Raw genomic sequence first — 23,705 nt, 5'->3', positions numbered from 1 at the left:
TCTGTGACAAGTTGTCTCTCATCCAGATCTGTACGTATCAGGGGAGTAAGGAAACTATGTTCACAAGCTGACAGGAAGAAAACAAGGGAGGGAAGAAAGAAGCATATATGGCATCATATTAGAAGTCAAATAAGAACTCTAACTCTACACCAGGCTATTTGAATTCACTCTTGACTCTGCCTGTTACTGTAAGTCCATGAACTAGTTAATTGACCTATTTATGACTCATTTTCCCCATCAGTAAAATAGAGAAATTAACAGTACCTACACCTCATAGGATTGTTATGAGGATTACATAAGTTAAAATTTGTTAAGTGCCTAAAATGATGTTAGGCATACACTATTACAGATGTTTGATAAGTAAAGAAAGGTAGGAGGAGTGAGAGAATAGTGGATGGAGGTGCCTGTAAGACATTGCTTTGTTCTTTTCTCCAGAGCCCTTTACTTTCCAGTGTTGGGGTCACTTGGCTCCTACCAGTAAGCTTAACCTCGTTTCCGGTCTGGCCCTAAATTCTTCTTGTTCAGAAAGATTTAAGAAGTCCTAGTTCAGTAGTTCAGATGATTCAGAATTAAGTCAAGCTAGCTGTTATTCTTGTCCTGACCCTGTGTCCCAGTTTTAGTTCCTCATTCTTATAATCAAGTCCCAACCTTGTACTCCAGTTCTGGCATCCTGCTCCCCTGTGGCTAAGTCCCGGATTGCAGAACCTGCTCAGGAACGGCCAGTTCCTTTGAGGTAACATCTCTCAAAAGGCAGCTTATGGACTAGACACACTTTGGCAGACACAGTGTTTGCACTTTTGAAAATTGGTTGCCTGTATTTAGAAATTGCAAACATACAAATTTCCATCTTATTTTGTAAAACAACCTGGCACCCACAGACTCCAAGTGGCAGTTGCTCTCTGTAAATGGCCATGTGCCTTCTATTCTCCACAGTCCCCACTCTGACTGCTCCATTTGTTTCTGTGATTTGCTTGGTCATTGAAGGAATTTGAGGCTGTGGGCTAAAACAGAGAAGAGCCAGTACTTACCAAGCACTTTTTGTGCTTGGTACTGTTCTAAGTGCTTTATGTGCTTTATTCATTTAATTGAAGGCCAGGAATCTGTTTGTTCTTGTCCATTACCTCTGCACCCCTTCTTCTCTGCTTCATATCCCCTGTCTAGCATGCATCTGTGGCTGTCCATCTTCCTCGATCACTATCCTCCACTCTTCAGCTAGGCCCCACTCACAAGCCTTGTTGGATCTCCATAACGTCAACCACTCACCCACATTGTTGCCTGTAGCTTGTCTCCAGTCTTCCCTGCCCAGCCAGACTCTATCTTCAACTTTTGCCATTACAGTGGTTGTGTTGCAAGTACAGAATCCTAGGCTTCGCTGGTTTGCCTGATTCTATTATCTCCTTCTCCATGCTTTCACAGAATCGTAACTTTCATTATATTAAGTAGGCGCTACCCTCACAAAACTTTTGTCCACTTCTTATTAGAAGCCCAACAAAATCCATAAAAATATGTATAGATTACTGACTACTTATTTTACGTTCCAGATTTTGTCTTATAAATTGACTCCACTATTCCTTTCATAAGAAACCCAAAGGAGTTTGCTCATGTCTATGAGCAATTCAATCTCTTTTCAGTGAACCACTTAGCAAATGAACACTATTTGAACAGAGTTGTCTATTTTTTTTTCATAATGGGCCCTTGTGTTTTACAAAACATGAATGAAAGAGGGAAATATTTGATGACTAAGATAAGATTTAGCAAATATTAAAGGAAAACTTACAAAACCACATGTCATTTTGTAAGATTATCTAGATTGGGTGAAACTAAATATGAATTAAATTTAAATTCAGCTAAGTTCTACCACAGTTTTAAGAGAAGTTATTAACAAAAATGTTACTTACATAAGGAATTGTGTCCAAAGTATCTGTGTTGACAATTATAGGAGCAGGACTGGCCTGAAAAATAGAAATTAAAAAAAAATTAAATAATGAATAATGTATTCTAAGACAGATTATTTCTGTTAACTTATTTAACAAAGAGCTCAGCAAGCGTATCTTGAGGACCTGTATAGGCACTCTGTCAAGTGTTGTGGGATAAATAAAATGACTAAGAATTCCTGTACCTTCCCCATTTCAACTATTTCCTACATTTACCACATAAAGAAATGAAGTAAGCATTCATAGAATTTGCATTCATTTTCTCTTACATTCTATAAAAAAAGTATAGAAGGTGAAGATTTCTGCTATGTATAAGGCAAGGATTTCTAATAAATTGGGTGAGGGTTAAAATTTGTATCATTTCTTTTTTTCTTTCCTTTTCTTTTCTTTTTTTTTTTTTTTTTTGAGACAGAGTCTCACTCTGTCATCCAGGCTGGAGTGCATTGGTGCAATCTCAGCTCACTGCAGCCTCCACCTCCCAAGATCAAGCAATTCTCCTGCCTTAGCCTGCCAAGTAGCTGGAACTACAGGCACACACCACCACGCCCAGCTAATTTTTGTATTTTTAGCAGAGACAGGGTTTCACCATGTTGGCCAGAATGGTCTTGATTTCCTGAACTTGTAATCAGTCCTCCATGTCCTCCCAAAGTGCTGGGATTACAGGCGTGAACCACCATGTCCACTTGTATTATTTCTTTATGAAATGACTTTACTAAGGAAATTTATCTCTCAAGGAAGCAAAATTAAACCTAAACCAATATTCACAGTTATTCTCTTCAAACTGCTTTTTGAGAGTACGCTATATGCTATATTCAATACCAAAAGGCTTCACTTGTCAACATGTATGTTTATACATTATGCACACTGTATCATATATTTTCTTTATTATTTATGCACCTCTAATCATATACCTTAGACATCCTTAGAACATTAACAGTCAAACATGACAAAAAAGCATATTGGATATGTTCAACTTTCTTCTTTAAAAAGATTGTACAATTTGCAGTAATTCTCTTTAACGTTGAGCAGGAATCTGTGTAAAACTGACATAGCAGTGCTACAAGCCAAGTTATTAGAAAAAAGAGATTTCCATCTCTATTTGCATCACCGATCTAACTTCATGAATACTGAGTAGAGCTATCTTTATTTTTTAGTTTCTAGAGTTTTCAGAGCAACTTTAGCTTTATCCCCCAAGAATCTTTAATCTTCATTCCAAATTACAGATTTCATTTAGATAAAGGAAATACTTTCATCTTGATTAATAGAGAGCTGTTTTGTACGATACGGTGGTTTTGGAAGGTGCTTAAATTTGCGGATATTTCATTAGCTATGCCCTTTGGAGTTAACAGAGTTCACAGCTTTTTAATGTCAATCTGTTCTGTGGAATTCTAATTAAATGACAAAACAAATAGCAATCCAGCAGGTTTTACAAAACACAATTTTATGTCTTTACAAAAAATCTGGGCATGGTAAACATAACCTTGGCATACATCTCTACATAATGGATCAACTAGTTAGTCATAATATTTTCATGATGCTTAAATAAGAATGTATCTTGTGGGTAAATAAAAACTCTGGAGAAAGACAGTTTTCACTGGATCTCACCAAAAAAAAAAAAGAAAAAGAAAAAAGAAGAGGCAGAAAACAGAAAAAGGTATGAGGTTTTCAGTCAGAAGCCATAGGCTCAAGGTTGGTTTAGCAACCTCTGATTGTATGATTGGTGGCTTAGTGATTTCCTAGTGGTGGGATCTTAGGGCAGGTCCTCTAACCCTCTCTGACTAATTTTCCTTTCCTGTGGAATGGGAATAGTAGTAGCAACTTTCCAAAAAGGCTGAAGATCGAATGAGATGATATAGTTGAATGTACTTTGTAAACTGTAAATTTCAGAATAAATGTTAAGTATTATTAGTAGCAAGTGTCTATTAAGAAAGACTACTGTGAAGGTATATTATTGGATGGTTGGTGAACTATTTACACTGCAGAGATTTCAATGCTATGTTAGCAGCTACAATTACACTCATAAGAGGCCTGATTAGACTGTGGCTCTAAAACAGATCATGTGATTAGATTGTGGTTCTAAATCAGATCACGTCAAAGGCAATAAGAACAATACTTACCAACTATTAAATATGTATTACCATTGATTAAATATATACATAAGCATATGTATCCTCACTTAATCTCCACAAAATCATACTGATGAGGCATTATTATCACTATTTCTATATAAATGAGAAAAATGAGGCTCAGTGAAAATGAGGTTTGTCATTTGAATATTATTTTTTCTGACCTCAAAATTCATTTTTCCCCACTAAGCTGCTTCGTAAATCCAGGATCTAGGTTGTTTTATCGCAAGAGTCTTGCAGTGAGATGTTAGCCCTATACTAGAGTATCATGCAAGAACTAGAAGAAGCAAAGACCACCCTGGAGGCAAAAGATGCCTAAGGATATTGCAAGCTAGATGCTGAGCACAGTCTAGTGAAGGCTTATTATATATTATTAAAGGTTTTTAATTTTGATGACATCTCTCCTATGCTTTCTGCTTGGTTTCCATGACTTACAAAAGTGTGTCTCATATCTAAGACTAGACTGAAGACTTTTTGAGTTTCACATGCAATTCTTGTATTTCTCCCTATTGTCTAGTATAGCTTTGATCAATAAATGTGTGTTAATTTGATTTGGGGCTGTTACCCCATCTTTGTTTTTTTTTCTTATAGATTATAATAATGTGTTATGGGAATAAATTTTACAAATAAGCCCATTTCCTGTGCAATGCCAATCAAAACTTTTTTATGTTTATGTTGCTATTTTTCATTTTTTAATGTAAATTTGGCCTTTCCAAGAAGCCTGTATGTCTGAAAATTGACAAGGATTGTATACTTTTCTAGAATTCTCCATAGCACTTGGGTATACAGAAGGAGCTCCATAAATTCTGAGAAATACTTAGAAATTAGTGACTAAATATAGCGATAAAGTACAGAAGTGGATATAAAGAAAAGCAATGTATCTTTGTAAGCTTTGAAAACCCTCTAGGATAACCCAAACCCCCAGATCTCATGTTATCAACAAGACTATGACTAGTTTTCCAGTATCCAGTATCACTTTCTTTATTTTTTTGAGATGGAATCTTGCTGTGTCACCAGGCTTGAGTACAGAGGCATGATCTTGGCTCACTGCAACCTCTACCTCCTGGGTTCAAGTGACTTCCCTGCCTCAGACTCCTGAGTAGCTGGGACTACAGGTGCACACCACCATGCCTGGCTAACTTTTTGTATTTTAAAAGAGATGGGGTTTCACCACATTGGCTAGGATGGTCTCTATCTCCTGACCTTTTGACCCGCCCACTTCGGCCTCCCAAAGTGCTGGGATTACAGGCATGAGCCACTGTGCCTGGCCCGACCCACTTTCTTTCACTGTGTAGTCATATTAGTTGAGTAAATTCAGCTTTTATAATAATTAATGATTTCATAACTGTAGGATGTGGAGTCTGTGAATGGACTCCACTTGAGGTAGACAGCAAGATCTTGAAGACAAGATCTATGTTATGTGGAAGGAATCTATGTTATATGGAAAGCTTATTATTCCTTCTTGGTGCCAAAAGGATCCAGAAGCCACAGTTAATACCCACCTCTCTAAAAGTCATTAAAAATGCATGAACAAACAAGATTGTGTGAAAATACACATATATCACATACATCTGACATTAGTAACTTCCTGGTGTGACTGCCAAGGAGATGAATAACGCACTATCCCACCATGCTGCTATACCAGGCTCTCTAAAGATTCTCCCACTGCTCTGCTCCAGAACCTTCATAGCCTACCGCAGACTACACAGAGTGTAGTTGAATTCTAAGCATGGCCCATAAATGTGCTCTTCACACCATATATATCTAGGCAAGATTTTTGAAACTATAAGGGATGAAGAAAAATAAAAAAACTCTTTCTTGAGTAACCCAAACCATGAAACCTTTTCTGTTTGTTTGTTTGCCTTTTATATGACATTCTCTTCCTTGCAGAGAAAGCCAATTTTCAGCAAAAGGGACTAGTACTGCTAATTACAGAGAAGTGAGAAGCAAGAAGAAAGCAGAGGGAATACAGATAGAATTTAAACTACTAGATCAAGTTATTAATAAATGTCAGCCACCTTCCTGTCCGTGGGCTTCATGTGTTATACAAATGTTATTATATTACATCAACAATTTTGTGTATCCGAGTAACAGATATACTTTTTTTTTTTTTGCTTCCTTCCAAGAGACTCTAAATAAAAAGGAATTTGACAAAATGAATGCAAATTTTCAAAGGAGTTCATTGATTCTGACTAATGTGGTTACCTCTCGACATGTGTTAAGTGTCAGATCTGGGAAATACCTCTGACATGTGGGCAAGTAGTCATGAAGCCAATTACAGTAAGGAAGCCTCCTCAAGCAAGGTATTGGCAGGAAATGTACAGTAGCTAGTCAGCCAAGAAATCCTCTCATGAAGCTTAGCTCTGAGAGTGTAGGCTAATCAGTGGGAAGGTCAATGGACTTTTAAGAAGTAAGAAAAAGAGATAACTAGATAAGCAAGAATTGAACAGTAAGACTCATGGTACTAGGAACTATGCAGGGATTTCAATTGACCTGGGACATGCAAATGGAAGGCAGATGATTGTCATTATGCCAAGTTAAATAGGTGATAAAATATGGCAAGAATAACATATGAGCTGCTTTTGGATACCTTGGACTTATCAGCCTTATAGGGCAGGATTACTGAGTGGGCAAGATTTTTTTGTCTATTTAGAGTGATACAGGCCCTATAAATGACTTTTATGTGTAATATAGTGTGACATTGTGAAACAAAATGGAAGCTACCAGATGTTTCAAAATGAGTCGTGTGTGTGTGTGTGTGTGTGTGTGTGTGTGTTTGGTGTGATTTCATTATGAGAGTTGGAGAGCCCAGACCTCAAGGTAAATATTAGCTGCTTTAGACTGGCAGCTACAAGATAGCATGCTAGCAGATTTTTTGCTTCACAATTCACACAGAAGATTGCCATCAGGATGAGCACCAATCAAACCATACCCTAATCCTGGCTAGGGAGGTAGAATATTGGGATTACTACCCATCCATCCCATCAGCTTTGAAGTAAGACATCTAACATTACGTACTGGATGAGATATACTGAGTGTTGAACCCAGGATAACTGTCTTTGTGTATTAGATTTTTCCCATAACCCTCTATTATGTTGGCTTACTCTGGAAAAAAAAATGTGGTGTGGTTGGGGGAGGGACTTCTGCCTTCATTTCCTGAATCACATTCTAGTTCTCCACTGGAACTGAAACCCTGTCTTCCCTCTCCTTCTTTTCCACAACCTTTTAGGCTGGAGTCCCACATCTCTAGTTGTTGCCAGGACCCTGCTCCTACTTGGAAACTATAATTATCACTACCTGAAGTTTTGTAGTATTATGACCCAGCAACACCCAAATCTCCTGATACATTAATAATAAGATAGATAATAATAAGGGTATGCACTTATGTAGCACATACCTTATGTAAATTAACGTATGAAATTTTCACACAATGCTGAGACAAGCGCTGTTATTGTCAAAGTTTAGGTGAGGTAACAGACGTTAAATAACTTTCTCAAAGTGACACAGCTGGTAAACAGCTGGTAAATCTTCAAACATGTGCAGTGTGGCTCCAGAGCCATGTTCTACTGCCCCTTAGAATGAAATCAGATTTCACTAGTTACTTCTAGATTCTAACTTTTAAATTTTGAGACAGGGTCTTACCTTGTCACCCAGGCTGGAGTACTCTGGTGCCATCTTGGCTTACTACAACCTCTGCCTCCCAAGCTCAAGCCATCCTCCCACCTCAGACTTCCAAGTAGCTGATAATGCAGGCATGTACCACCATGCCTGGTTAAATTTTGTTTTTTTTTTTTTATAGAGACAGGGTTTTGCTATGTTGCCCAGGCTGGTCTCGAACTTCTAGTCTCAAGTGATCCACCTGCCTCAGCCTCCCAAAGTGCTGGGATTAGAGGTGTGAGCCACCTCACCTGGCCAGATCCTAATTTTTACTGTTGATCAACAAGTTACAAAGTCAGTTGAAATCTAAATTTATTTAATGTGCTTTGATCCTGGCTGGCCCAAGAACCTTCCCTTCCTTCCTCTGGTGCCATTGCTGAGGCCAAGTGTGTCATGAGAAGATGCCTGCAGGAGGCATGCCTAGGAAAAGGCCAATGGCCCCAGCTTACCCAGGCTGACTGATTCAGGCATTCTTTGAGTAAGTCCCCAATAAATTGATAATTGATTAAAGACATGTTGATAGTTATGTGAGAGAGAGAAAAAACAAAAGAGGAAGAACAAATATATTCTATAATCATAGAATTTTAAAGCTGAGATCTTAAGAAACATTTAATTCCACCCTTACATTCTATAAACAGGAAAGTGAAGACAGACTGTGGCATAACTCAGATTTCACAATTACATAGTACCAAAACTGAGGATAGTAACAATAATAAAATATCAAGTATATATAAGATGATTATTTCGTTGCAGGAATGTGAAGAGTACTTTAAGATATATGAATGCATTTAATTTTTATAATGTTCTAAAGAAAAGGTTATTGTTCCCATTAAAAGAAAGAAGGAAGGAAGGAAATAAATGAAGGAGAGAAGAAATGAAGAAAAGAAGATCCTAACTGACCAAGTCACTTGCCTAAGGTCACAAATCTAAGAGGTGCCACAGCAGTTTTTTTTAAACCCATGTCTTTCTAACCCCGGCGTCCATAATGGTAATTCTAACATCTGATTTCTTTGCCTGAGTTTTCCAGGCGACCAGACTGAAAATGCAATTATTTTCTGCCTGAAAAGTTGCTAGTTTCTCTTTGACAATCAGAAGAGAAATTTCTCACCATTCTGACTCAGATTCAGTTCCCCAATTATCAGAGGTTTCTGGGTCCCTTAACTTTGAAATACAAAGTAGTAAAACATTTTGCAGAAAACGAGTGAATATCCTAAAGACCTCAGTTAGGCTGAGTCGGTCTTCCCTTTTTCCCTAGTGCAGAAAAGATGGGGCAGGCTGTAGAATGAAGCACAGACAGTAGAGAGCAGGGAACCAAAGAGTTTTCTTCACTTTACAAGTTTTTTTTTCTAGGATCAATGCTATTTGGATCCAGAAATGGAGATTGCTTGAACTGTTAGTATGAAGATTCTTCAGATCTCCATCCTGCACACTCACCACATACCTGCTTACACTTAGTATGAAAGGCTAAAATAAATTACTCACTAAAACTAGATCTACAGATCAACACACTTAGTATGAAAGGCTAAAATAAATTACTCACCAAAACTAGATCTACAGATCAACACTGAAACTCAAATTGGCAATTATATCAACCACCAATGTCATACTACATAAAGTGTATCACACACATTTAATCATTTAATTTCTATAGGGAGAGGGAAGGGAACTAACATTGATTAACTAACCACCTACTGTGAGCCAAGCAAATGTAAGTTTTTTCCTTGTGTTTTATTGTTTACTCCTTATAGAACCTGGGAAGGATTGGTGGAATTTTCCCTCATCTACAGATAAGTAATCAGAGGCACAGAGTGATACTCTGAATTTCTCAAAATGTCAGAGGGCTAGGAGGAAGCAAAACTGAGATTCAAATCCAGGTATTCTGACTCTAAGCCCTTCGCTTTTCACCATTAGGCCATAATGCCTCAAATCCCACTGATTCACACCAAGCTTTTACAAATCTAACTGCTTTATTTATGCAAATGATTTCTGAAGATCCCACAAAAAAATGGAGTCATTAGCTGAAATCTCAAATAGTCAGTGTGCCCCATGCCATAATAACCATACCTACTTAATTCACTGATTCACTCCATGTGGTGCTATTCCTGGAAGGATGCATGTGGATATCATCTGCTGCTTGTTGCTAAGTTACCAAAGAGCTATAATCTTAGCAGTACAGTTGTATTATCCAGATTTAGGTACCAGAGTCCGGAGCAAGCTGTCAATAACCTGGTTCTTTAGGTTAAGGTAGGGCTTATTTCTTCTGTAGTACATGGGTCATGGTTTTTTACACAATGGGGGATCACTAAATTACTGCTATTTAGTTTCCATCCTCCTCCTCTATTTTCCTTCCACCAGGCAACGATCATTACTACTCCAAGCACATACCCTGCTCATGCCTACCACAGCGTCTTTGTTTTCATTTCTTCCTTTTCCCACGTCCTAAATCAGTTGCAGTCCTCAATCTTATCTCTCTAACCAAATTCTGTCCCTCCTGCAAGGACACGCTAAAGTTCCAGTTGCTCCATGAAACTTTCCCTGCCGTCACTCCAGGACTCAATCTGTACATCCTATTCCCTAAGTTTTAAGCACTCATTATTTGCATTAGTTCAGTTCACACAGAATTTTAAATATTAAATAAGTTATGTGAAACCATTAAGCCCTGACATTCTTAATGAATGTTTCTTTCTATTTTTATACATCTTGATAGCTAATTGGTTCAGGTGTGGTATTCATATCTCCTTGCAGAAACTGTAATCATTTTGAGGTCAGTGTCCTCATCTCTATTTCTTCACCAGCCACTCCACCTACACTCCTAATAGTGCTGTACATACAACACACACTCAAGCACTTAGATGGTGATTGTAAATTGATTTTTAGACCTATTGGACTAGAGTCACAGCAACAGGAGTTACAATTCATGAGAAACTCTTGAGGTAACAGAATTAGATAAAATGGGTAGTAAGGGGTAACAGCATGGTGCCCTCTGGTGACAAGCTCTTGTACCACACTGCTTTATGGTGTCTGTGTGTGAGCATCTGGAGCCTGTCATGCACTCCAGACCATGCTATTCACTGCAGAGCATGAAAATGAAGGAAAATTATAAGCAGAAAGACTCCTCTATGCTAATTATACACTGGTACTTTGTACCCACTCTTCCCTAGTCCTTATTGCAACCATATAAAGTATATATTCCAATTATGTTTATCTTGTAGATAAGGGAAGTGAGGCATGGACCTGTAACACAACTTATGCAAGATCCCTAGACTAATAACCAGATGGAGCCAAAGTTCACTTCTCTTGACTCAAAATCCATATTCTTGTCTTACCACTACCCTGTGTGGAACAAAGATGGTAGCTGCTGGCAGTGTTACTTACTCTAACTTATTATTCCACTGTACATTTCAGGAAAAGTTAGACCGGTGGGAGGAAGCATGGGATTTGGGGAATAAACTAACAACTCAAAACACAATGAAATCCCATCTCTACTTACTTTTTATATATTTATATAAAAAATTAGCCAGGCATAGTGGCATGAGCCTGTAGTTTCAGCTACTCAGGAGGCTGAGGCAGGAGAATTGCTTGAACCCAGGAGGTGGACATTGCTGTGAGCCAAGATGGCACCACTGCACTCCAGCCTGGGCAACACAGCAAGACTCTGTCTCAAAAAAAACCCCAAAATCATGAAAAAGCAAAATGGTGTCTACAGCATTTCTCAAACTTTCCAGATAAAATGTGAAAATATATCCCCAAAGACTTACCCAAAACTAGACATTTATTCAAAACTCCATGTCCTATATGAAAAATGAATGCAATTTTCATCGTTTACTCCACCATCATCTTTTTATCATAAGTCATTGGGGTACAGGTGGTATTTGGTCACATGAGTAAGTTCTTTAGTGGTGATTTGTGAGATCCTGGTGTACCCATCACCTGAGCAGCACACACTGCACCCTATTTGTAGTCTTCTGCCCCACTCCCACTCTTCTCCCCAAGTCCCCAAAGTCCATTGCATCATTCTTATGCCTTTGCATCCTCATAGCTTAGCTCCTACAATCAGTGAGAACATACGATGTTTGGTTTTCCATTCCTGAGTAACTTCACTTAAAATAATAATCTCCAGTCTCATCCAGCTCACTGCAAATGATGTTAATTCATTCCTTTTTATGACTGTGTATTATTCCAATTTTTAATAGAAACATAATGCTTTGAGTCGTTTATAATGGAATCAATCTGACCACCCAGGTGGTTCCTGCATGGCTATAAAAAAAATCAGGCACTCTATCTCCCTGGAAATAACCACACTCCAGTCAAGGAATTATGCTCCTAGTATAAAGATGGCAGAACTCAGGAGTCAGGAGATGTTAGTTTTAGACCCAGTAAATTCAGCAATTTACTGAGTCTCCCCATTTATTTTGATTTTTAAAGAATAAAGAGCAAAATGATCTCGAAGAGTCCATTTCTCATCAGGATTCTGATTTTGCTTCTTGTAAAGTTCATCCTGCTAGGAAATACTGTAAAGAAAGCAGGGATTCTGTATAACCCTTCCTTCTGGGAAATGATCTCTGTTCTACCACTCAGACATAGAAAGCTAGAAGACAGGACATTAAGAAAAAGCATGCAGAAATAAAAGAGAAAAGTTAAATTCAACAGAGAATAATGATATAAACTGGTTTCTAATTACTTGGCTGCAGGATAAGGCCCTGTATGCCTTAGACAAGACACCTCAAAAATTTATATATGATCTTCCTGCTCTATGTTTATGGTTCATATTTTGTTTTTATTGTAAACAGTTTCATTTTCTGCCCTAAGAACCATGTAATCAGCAGCAAGGAGTTCTCCTCTATATAAAGAGTAAAAAATATTTGAAGTAATGCTGAGAATTATTACCAAGCTCTTTCTTCCATCCTTGGCTTTCTTCATTTTATATAATCTGTAACTCCAGAAAAAAATCCCTCTGCTTTCATTTTTCCCCTCCTAACCATAATTTGATACTAGATCATCCAATAAGATTTGAAATATAACAGGTGGAACTATAGAGAAAGTCTCAAAATATTTTGTATCTAGAATGGTTCTTTTGTGTGAGAGGAAATGTTAGGGAGAGAGACAGAGATGAAGTATGAGTTAGTTTACTGTTACCCACTAGTAATCAGTAATGAGCTCATGTTTATGGTGGGTCTGGAAGATGTTCCAAGGCTTGTTTCTAAACAATGGCATTTGGGCGCACATTTTGAGAAGAACAGGGTAGAGAATATTTTAGTTTCATTTTTCCCTATTTTAAATTCTGATAACATCTATGAGTCTAAGAATCTCCCCTCAACCCATTTTTCTTCAAAATTAATGTTCAATTTAGAATCATTTTCAATGAAGAAAAACATAGAGAAAAATAATAGAGAAAGAAAAAATAAGTGAATGGGGACTAGAAAAATAGAGGTTCCCTAATACTGCTGGCATTTGCCGATGCCAAAGAATATATTCTGCAGATGTGTTTGTATATTGTTATCAATTAGGCAATGAAGTCTTTGTTCTACAAGCCAAGAGCCTACAAATCTCTGGATCTAAAATGCCAACCAGTTCCTAGCCCCACAGCTGTTCCACTTTCCCACAGTGGCAGTGTCTATGTGACTCGTGCTTTCTCAGTTTTCCGGTAGCTTTCTTACTTTCAATTATTCTATAAAGCAAGGATACTGCTTGTTCAATTTACCTCCTACTAGGCCTGGCATAATGCTACGACTGGGTGTTTAACATAAAGAAGGAGGAATGTTATTTTATGCTGTGGGCTGGAGGAGAGAGAGGGAAATAAGAGAAAAGAATGAAAGAAAGAGAAGGTGGGCAGGGAGCAGGTTGATTTCTGGTACATGGGGACTCTGTCACAAGTTGGAGAGTGAAATGATGATTCCCAGGTTGGGGCTGTCTCTATTCTGATCTCTCAGACTTCTTTTTCCATCAGAATTGCAATCTCAGGTACTCTGGAACCTTCACTCGTCTTACAGAGGTTTTTTCTAACCAACTGGAAAGAAGATGATAACTTCCTTATGAATATATTTGCAACCATCTCATGACTCCTCCTCGCCCACTCTTACTGGATAAGAACATTTGTATCTTATGCTTCATGTTATACGATGAGCATCTTCTAGTCCTGCACTTGGATTTAGCAGATGAGGCTCCTAGGACTGGCTATGGCCCAGTAGAACTTAGTCGAGTCATTCAACTCTCCAAATTATTTCTAAGGTTATATACCACTATAACGAGAATTGTATGATTCCTGATTTTAATACTAGCCTAATTTTGAATACCATAAAAATAGTAATAAAAGAATTTAGAACTTGGATTATCTGACTGGTAATTAAGACCTTTCTCCTCACTTCTACAATGATCTTAGCTGGTTAATCTCTGAAACTTTCTATTCATGTATAGATGCTAAAAATTATTATTTAGTCAATATCATGTGGTTCTTCAAGAAACAAATGTGGTCATATGTTAAGACATTATGCAATTTGTAAATGTATATATTTGGGATAACATTTGAAAATTTGCAGCAACAATGAAAACCTTTCCTGGGCACATTATTGGGTTAGGCATTGTGTTAAGAGTTTAATTCATATTATCTCATTGAACTTCAAATAACACTAAAAAGTTATATATCATCTAATTTTACATTGGATGAAACTGAAGCTCAGAGAATTTGAGTAATTTGCCCATGATAGCAAATGGTGAAACAAGGTTCCTTCAAGTAGCTGAAACTCTGACTCATAATAAAAACTGAACTAAGATTCTAGTCCCGTTACATTATGTCTTACTTTTTAACCATTTCTGATCCTGGCCATTTCGACTTTCTAAACTTTAATTTTCATATAAATACTATGAAGATAATAAGACTTGTCTTGCCTAATTGCAAACGTTGTAATGAGAAGTAATCTAGTTTATACTACTTTGAAAATTGTAACAAGATAAATTAATATGAGAAGATAGGTAGTAATAGAGGTAGTCTTAGCAGCAGCAGCAAGAGTAAAACCATTGGTATAATTGTTTTCATCTCTACATGATGAAAATGAGAAATCAAATTGTTCTTAAGCATCTTCCTGCTAAATAAAAATATCTAAATAAAGCTTCAAAAAGTATAACATATCTAGTATTAGCTCATTAAAGGTGTTCAGGTTTTAATGTGTACATGTTTTAAATTTTTCGTTTGCTACATGGAAGAAGACCTCCATTATTAACTCTGAACAACTTTCTGTTTTTCTGTTCTGTAACAAATAAGCTTGGGATTCTATTTTTGCAATTTCTGGGATGTGTGTGGAAAGTGGAAGTGGCAGAATGTGAGCTTTACTGTGTTGTACAAAAACATGTATCAGTGCTAATACTCCATTTTAACGAGTCATCAAAACATTTTCTATTGAGCAATACTGGACTACAAAGAGGGCGTCCTGCACCTGGGGTTACTTTCTCGTGGCCTCCAGATACGTATGCACAGGCATCACAAGACCGGTAGTCAAAGAAAATGCAAACTTCACAAGTCAGGAAAATATAAAGATAGCAGGCTCTTGCTTTTTTGTTAAAAACCAAAAGTGACAATTTCATTCCACTTTACCAGCAATCTGCAAATGTTCTTGCAGTCCCAAGCTGTTGTAATTATCCAGGTCGCTTCTGGTGTAGTTCCCCCCCCCCCGCCTTAAATCGAACATCTCCATAGATTAAGTGTCATCTTTACTCCTATACTAATAGAAATTCCATTAATAGCCTTGTTCATACTCTTCAAAAGGAAATGCACTAAAAACTGGGGTATTACCAAACAGAAATGCAAAGTGAGGTTAAGAGGAATGAAATAGAGAAATGAATCCAACATGATTGAGGATGATGAGTCAAGTAATATTTAGAATCCAGAAAGGAGAAAACACACTTGGAACACCATGAACTGGGACTGAAAGTCATCACTGAACAAATCCTATTTAGAACTGACCTCAACATGTGATGGTTCAAACTACACATCCAGGGATCAGCGAGGCAGGAATGGTGGAAGTGATGCTGGAGCTCAGAAGGCAGAATTTAAAAATGTATTTCAGGCGAGAAGGATCATTTCCTCATTAACATTTCATTGTTGCTTAAGTTCTCTCTTCTTAAGTACTCATCATTCCATCTATACAGATTTACTTAGCAAACATAATATTTAACACACTATACTTGGCACTGCAGAAAGTAGGAAGAGGAGAAGCATATAGTCTTATCCTGCAAGGAATTCATAGTGTAATGTGGAAATCAAAGAAAATTTCCAAATGCTTATACTACAAAGCAGAAAAAAATGCATGAGGAAAAATAGGGACAAAGTCCCATGATAGGCATGAAGAAAGGCAGGTGGGATCATGGTTAGAAGGCCTAAGTTCTCTCCCGGTCTTACTGGCCACATGATTTTAAACAAGGTACTTAACCCCACTGATCCTCTAAAATGTAGATAATAGCAGTGGATTATTTTATATTGGCATTGTAATGATTGCATACAAAAATATAGATTAAAGCAGTTGGTAAGAAGTTTCCCTACTCTTATTTTTTTCTCTGGGGGTGTTAATCAGGGTTGAAGCAGGAGGGGGAAAGCATGCCTTCTGGTAAGGTGTCAGGGAAGGCTTGTGAAAGGGGATGAGAGTTAAGTCCTGAAGAATAAAACCTCAGTTTGAAGACCAGTGTCCTCAGCTGATCTGTTTAGCTTCTTTTCAACTCTGTCCTCCTTCTTCTTGTGGTTCTGTATCCTATCCCTATATCACCAGTCACTAACTGGCCCCGATCTTAAAGTTCTGTGGCTATGGGAATAGAAAGCTACTTGCTTTGGCCTAAGCAAAATACAGAACTTGTTGTCAGGCTAAAAGGGCAGGAAGCACAGCAGCGCAGGCTGCCTGATAGACTGGAACTAAGAACTGGGAGTTTGGGGGACCCAAAAAGTCACAGTTCAGCCTCTCTTAGTCCTTTTCAGCCTTTCTCTTAGTGTCTTTCTTTGAGACCACATCATTTCTCATCTCCTTTTCCTTTTCTACATTTGTTTCAGTCTTTTACATCTGTGTACAAATGTTCTCTGCTTCTCCATGTATATACCCTCAGTTCTAGGCACCGTTGTCAACCTGTAGGTCAGGCTGCATGTAGCAGAGATAATGAAGCCAGGTTTCTGGAAACCATCTCTTTTTTAACCGCAGGTTCTCTTCTGAGGCTCCAGTTCCTTTTTAGAGGGCCTGAATTATTTAGTGTAGTTATTATGATTTACCTGTATAATTCCTGACCTTAAATATGTCCCAACTCTAATCCTGATTGTTCTGACCTTGCTGCTTCTCTAATGCTCAAAGTGTTAGATCACAAGTTGGAGAAAGTTAGCAACATATCCTCATTTCATAGTGCTCTTTCATGCCTTAGTGCCTTTGTTCCAGGTGTTTTACCCTCTCACCTCCGTCATCTTGTAAACCCCTATTTTAAAACTGACTCAAGACTTTTCTCCTTTTTCCAGCCTTCCTTATCTTTCCTTTCCATTCCAAGCAGATGGATCACTCTTTTCTTGTTGCATTTACCATTGTTTGTATATGTATCTTTTAAATGCTGCTCCTCATCATACTGCAGTGCAGCTATCTCAGTTTCACTGTTTTCTTCTTACTCTAGTGAGATGATTAAGAAAATGGGCTCTGAGGTTGGATCATTGAGTTCAACGGCCAATCATTCCATTTATTAACTATGTGACTGTGGGAAAGCTATTTTATCTCTCTTTTAAGCTTTGTAAAATGGTGATGGTAGTACCTACATCAGATGTTGTTGACAGAATTCAGTGAGATAATACATGCAAAATGCTTGGAACAGTGCATGGCATAAAATGGGTGCTCAGTAAATCTTAACTTTTTACTTTTTTTTAATCTTTTTTTTTTTTTTTAAGACGAAGTCTCCCTCTGTCGCTCAGGCTGGAGTACAGTAGCACGATCTTGGCTCACTGCAACCTTCACCTCCCGGGTTCAAGTGATTCTTCTACCTCAGTCTCCTGAGTAGCTGGGACTTCAGGTGCATGCAACCATGCCCAGCTAGTTTTTGTATTAATAGTAGAGACAGGGTTTCACCATATTGACCAAACTGATCTTGAACTCCTGACCTTGTGGTCCCCTTGCCTCAGCCTCCCAAAGTGCTGGGATTACAGGCCTGAGCCACTGCGCCCGGCCTTAACTATCTAAGTTTTTGAACTGCTAGTATCTAGCCCAGGGTGTGGCAAGCAGAATGTGTTAATTGTTTGCTGGACAAATAAACTGTATTTTAAGACTACAGCATACTTGGGAGAATGTCTTATTTCTTCTGTTTTGTTTGTAGTGACTTTGAAAAATATCTACTGTTGCTATACTTTCTGATAATTGATGTGTATCTGTGTATGTATATGTGCAATATAGAATTCAGTTCTAAAAAACACTATAAACAACTTTCATAGGACAGTATTCAAGTGTGTAATAGAGATATATGTGCAAAGGTTTAATATCTGTTCCCACAACTAGAATGTAAATGCTCCATGTTCTATTTATTATTAGATGTTCCAGGCATATTACAATTTCTGACACATAAAAGGTATTTAATAAGTATTGGTTGACTGGATGAACACATGGAAAAATGGACTGTGTTTACACACTTAACAAGTACCTTTTCTGTTCCCTCCATTTGGAATGTCCTCTTCTTCCATCATTACTGAATGTCAAAATTCTGTTTAACCTTCTAACCTAGTTTAGATATCCTTCCATGAAGCTTTCCCCTTCTCTAAATTCTTGTGGTAATTCACAGATACTTAGGGTGCTCTACACTTTGCATATGGTATTACAGTGATTTGCAAATCCATTTGAAAATTCCTGGAGACAGAATTCCAATCAGGAGTTTCCCTGATTTATACATGTTTATATCTCTCTCAATGCTTAATAAGCTGCATAACCTTCACAATAGGGTGAGGATAAGTTTTTCTGAGATGAATGAATAATATTTCAACTGCTTTTTGATTGAATGAAGCCCCAGTCTAGCAGCAAGATAGGCATAAGAACTGTATTTAGGATCCACTGATTCCAGGGTGAATGTTTTTACCAAATCCAGATACGATTACTAGCAGTATAAGGAAAACCAAATTTGTACATTGCAGCAAGAGATAGTAGGACACCATTTGGTTAAGGGGTAACACTATCTCTCTCACAAAGTGATGGTGTCACAAAAAAGTTTTAAGTGTACTTTTGGGTTCTTATCCTGTCTAGAGTAGTACCTGGCTCATGGTAGGGGCTCCAGAAAATGCAAGTGAACTGATTGAATTAACAAGTGAATAAAAACACAGGCCAGTCTCCATGAAAAGAACTACTAATTATGAGACTGTTTTTATAAGCATATCTACTCATTTGAATAAAATTGCAAAGCCTTTGATTTGCCTGATACCCAAAGATACGAACTTCCTAGAAGAATGCCTTTAGGCCCCCATGATGGAACCAATTTAAAATACTTCATGAGAACTTTTTATAATTCATGCATTGAATAAATATTTAGGAGCTTACACTTGCCAGATACTTATGCTGAAAGATAAGAAAAGTTCTGTGTTGCTGTTTTGCACTTGCGGCTCTTGGATCCAGCAGATGAACTTGCTTGAGATTCCAGATTTTATTTCCATCTTAACACTCTAGGGCAGGATCTAAAATGTGAAATCAAATCCTGAAACTTTGAAGGACTTCATAGTTCGGTTTCCTTCTTCTCTGAAGACTGTTTTGGGCACTACTATCCAAGTATCAGCTGCTTTCAGGTTCCTTTCACAAATATGAATTTTATATGGCTGTTCCCTGGGGCAGATTATATCATGACTTGACATTTTATGTCAGGTGTATTGTTAGTCCACAGAACTACACTGACTGAAAAACCAGTTGTGATCCATAGCTTATTGTGTGTGAGTGAGATGATCCAGACCATTTAGGCGACTCTGCATTCTAATGATGTGTTAGGAATCCACACTCACAGTAGATGTACAGAAGAGCATTAACTTGTTTATGACCTTTTCAGGTCAGTTTTTCTAAGATCAACAACATCAATATGTGTCTATACTTTATATACATTGTTCATTTTCAAGTATTTGATTTAAAAGAGAACAAGGTTTATCTTAAAGGAGCAATTATTTAAGCCATATATTTATCATTTATTAAATATAATAGACTCAGCATGATAGGATATGTATACTTTAGGATTAAGATACTGTTGATAATGAAGCATATCATTAATAAAAACATCATAAGTACCTATAAGTGTACAAGTGTAAATACATGTGTGTACATGAAATATATATCATTGGGTTAAAAAGTGCATAAAGCAAGGAATAAAGAGTATTTTTTCTGCTGACAAAGAAATAAATCGAGGGTCAGTTTAAACACCTTATATTTAATCATATATTTAATAAAGACTTGGAAGACACTTGAGATATTGGCAAATTCCCAATATGTTCTGAAAAAGATTTAGAGCAGTCAAAAATAAAGCAAACCTGAAGGATAATTTGGGCATTAGTTTATGAATGTGTGAAGTAGGAGAAACTGGAAACATACACTGGAATGAGAGAAAGAATAGCCCATGAATGATTTTTAGCCATGAATTGAATCCAAGGTTAACCATACTCACAGGGGTCTATTCCATGTACTAACACATCCCTGCCCCTATCACTACACCACCACAAGGCTATAGTCAAGGTTTCTGGGTTTTCTCCAGATGGACTTGAATAGAAACAATTTTACAAGATCAGTAAAGATAAATCTATTAATGAAAACTGTCATGCATTAATTGGAAATTGGAGACTCTTGTTGGTGGATATAGTCATCCCTCACATGCTCACTAAGCACTCTTTATGTGCCAGGCACTGTGCTAGACACTGGGAATAGATGCAATTCTATATTTAAGGAGTTCAAGACAAGACAACAAGAACACAAAGAAATAAGTGCGAGTTTCTTTCTCCAACTTACTTCCCTTTTCACATTTACCCCAAAAGTTACAATATAATTAGAGAGACTGAGAGGAAAACACTTAACAATAAACTGTTAGGTGATAAATCAGAGGTGCATATAAGGTATCAAGAAGGAAGAAGATAACCCTGCCTGGCCAGGAATGTCTCCGTGAAAGAGAAAATACTTGAGCTTCACAAGGAGTATCACACTTTGATAACAACAACAATTTAAAAAATAGAAAGAGAATTTCATAAAGATAGGAGAAGAAAATTATACTTTCTAGATTCTAGTGCAAAGCAGAATCCTTATAACAATATGATTTAGAGAGATTCCCACTATTAGTTTTTTAGGCTTCCTACAAAAATTATATAAGCTTTATGTCTTCACTAGTCAAGATCGACTTACTGTGATCCAAGTAAAATATAGTGGTTCAATTAGAAGAGCTTCAAATAAAGCACAGCGTTTGTGACATTTAGGTGATTTCCAAGTTACAGAGAAAAATATGATGACATCTAACTTGAGTCAGAAAATAACGTGAACTTCAAGGAAGAGTTATTCCAACTATTGAAAGAAGTATATCTCTTGAGTTTCTATGGCAGAAATAATGTTTTTCTTGAGAGGGTACCAAATAATTTTTAGCAGAGATTATTTTTTAAGAATCTTCTCTCATAGCTCATTGGTGATCTCAGTTCTTCAAAGTATATCTAATTAAAATGATCAAATATTTTAATATTCTTCTTGCTAGTTTTATTTACCTTATCTCAGCCTATCAAATGTTGTCAGCCTGATTCCTCTGGATAAATAAATTATAAGCACAAACATTATTTCTCCATAATAAAACACAATGAAACTGATTCACTAATTCACTTTATATAGCTATATACAACTTCTGTCACGCATTTTTACAAAGATCTAAATATTGCATCACTAATTTACCAAATAAACAATTGTACTTTTCAAGACAAGTTTGTTGGTGGGTTTTACTTGGAATAAATAAAAGCAATTTTGGTTTCTATATATATATATATATCTCAAACCTAACTGCAAAAGATATTCGAGTAATTCTGGGGGAACTAATGGGGAAATAAACATTGCAGTTTATTTCAAATATTAATATACAAAATATCAATATTGTTTCATTTCATTAGTATATACCACTATTAGAAACTACTGTCTTCAGTGGAATGAGTTTGAATGGACCACTGTTTATTCTTTCTCACTGATTAATATTTGGACATATTAAGAATTAGGAATTCATGCAGAGAAAAACTATACATTTAGCCTAAACCAGAACTACAGAGAAAATAACCATGATTGTCAAATGCACAGAGTACATACATTTCTCTATAGATATAACAGGAGAAAAAGGAAAAATAAATAAAAGAATCCCTAGGAAAATGAAAGAAAATTTTCCTTACCGGAATAAATGCATGTTGCATAGCTTGTTCACATTGTTTTAAGGAAGCAATAGTATCCCACAAAAGCTGATAATTCTCAGCCCGAGAAGCACTTGGCCGTTGCATAGCGAAAGCTGGTAACACTCAAACTGAGCTCATAGAACCCAGTTGAAGAAGGAAAAAAAAAACCCTGCAGATCTGTTACATAAACTTCTTAATTAGATCTGCTACACAAACTGCTATCTTAAGACTTAAAAAAAAAAGTTAATCAGAACATTTCTTTTGGGGGATAACTGGGCATGACTTGAACAGAGACAGATGTTTTCATTGGGAAGAATTTTCATTCCCACACTTGTGAAAAGCAATCCCATCAGTGTTCTCCTGTCTTCACACGGGTCTGGTGAAATGGCACATACCATAAGTGTGTGGGGGGAAACAAGTAGGAAGAAGGGAGATGTGAAAAAATATTCCCACCGGGAGATTTGGGTGGCAGGTCATGGAGGTAGAATTTAAGCAGCTTGTGAAAAATGTAGTAACATTGAAGGGAGTAGGTCATATACACACATATATGAACATATACAGATGTCTGCACTTTGCTGTATGAGAAATACAACTATAAACATGCATACTCACAGTATCATTTAGTATGTCCAACTCTCCTCTCAGTTTAGTTATGAGCTAGATGTGATATATATTTTACCTACAGAATATTACTGCCTTTATGATACTATAAGTTATGTATTTGGGATTATCTCTAAGACAAGCCAGAAGGTATCTTAAAATGTAAGAGTAATTAGAAGAACTTTATGTTGCCTATGTATTGAAGAAAAGTCACTTTTATTCCTTATTCTAGATAAAATTTATATAGATAATGCAAGGAGAATCGTGTCTTTTAATGTTCTTGGGAAATGAGAGTAGGCTGGAATGTGTTAATTCCAATGAAATATGCGTGTGCACTTTGACAGCAAAAAAGACTCATGTAAGCATGAAATAAAATATGAAAAGAATTTAGGGATATATTCTCAATTTCCTTCACCAAGGATAGTACCTACACAGGGAGGTAAGGCTCCACCAGTCCCTAATACCTCTATAGGATTGCTGAGCTAGTGGGTAAGGAATCTTGGATGCTCGGAGCACTTGGAAGTTCCAAAGGAATCTGTATTCTAAGGACTGGTTTCACAGCAAACAATAGTGATATTTACTCAAGAATAAGAGGCAAAAGGAGGGAAATTCACAGCATAATAAATTATGCTTTTAATTGACCTAGAAAATCCAAGGAAGACCAAACAAGGTACAAATTGTAGGAAACAGTGTGATAACATATATGAAATATTTTCTCTGTATTATTTTTGGAGGAGCAACATGATTTGGGTTACCTAGTTTTCCTACCTTTGTACTCTCATGATGGTAGCTTCATTCATTCTAATGACCTTGTAGTGCTAAAGTCTCAAAGACTGACACCAGGGGAGTTTTCCTCTTACCTTCATTACCTTCAATTTTGAGCTGAAAGAATGAAAAGTAGAACTGATCTTTCAAAATCTTTACTAATTTGTAGTAGTAGGGGATTAGGGAAATTGTTTTTCCTTAGTACTTTGTGAATGTACACCATAAGGCTATTGCCATTAGACAGTTTGTTTTTATAAC

General features: G+C 37.0%; 1 protein-coding gene across 47 annotated transcripts in view; it reads right to left on the bottom strand.

Moving 5' to 3' along the window:
* Positions 1–23,705, bottom strand: part of DLG2 (discs large MAGUK scaffold protein 2) — a 2,299,762-nt gene that overhangs the window by 810,110 nt on the left and 1,465,947 nt on the right. For 41 of the 47 annotated variants that reach the window (XM_078340083.1, XM_078340084.1, XM_054241373.2 and 38 more), the window contains one exon: positions 1,899–1,952. In XM_078340083.1, coding sequence (XP_078196209.1) covers positions 1,899–1,952 — 54 coding nt within the window. Of the gene's footprint in view, positions 1–1,898; positions 1,953–22,082; positions 22,213–23,705 lie in introns of those variants that run through there. The other 6 variants (XM_009007338.5, XM_035264079.3, XM_009007339.5 and 3 more) reach the window with 1 other exon arrangement.

The sequence above is a fragment of the Callithrix jacchus genome, chromosome 10 (genome assembly GCF_049354715.1).
Source record: "Callithrix jacchus isolate 240 chromosome 10, calJac240_pri, whole genome shotgun sequence".
NCBI classification, from domain to species: domain Eukaryota; kingdom Metazoa; phylum Chordata; class Mammalia; order Primates; family Cebidae; genus Callithrix; species Callithrix jacchus.
This window is presented reverse-complemented; position numbering and strand designations above follow the sequence as displayed.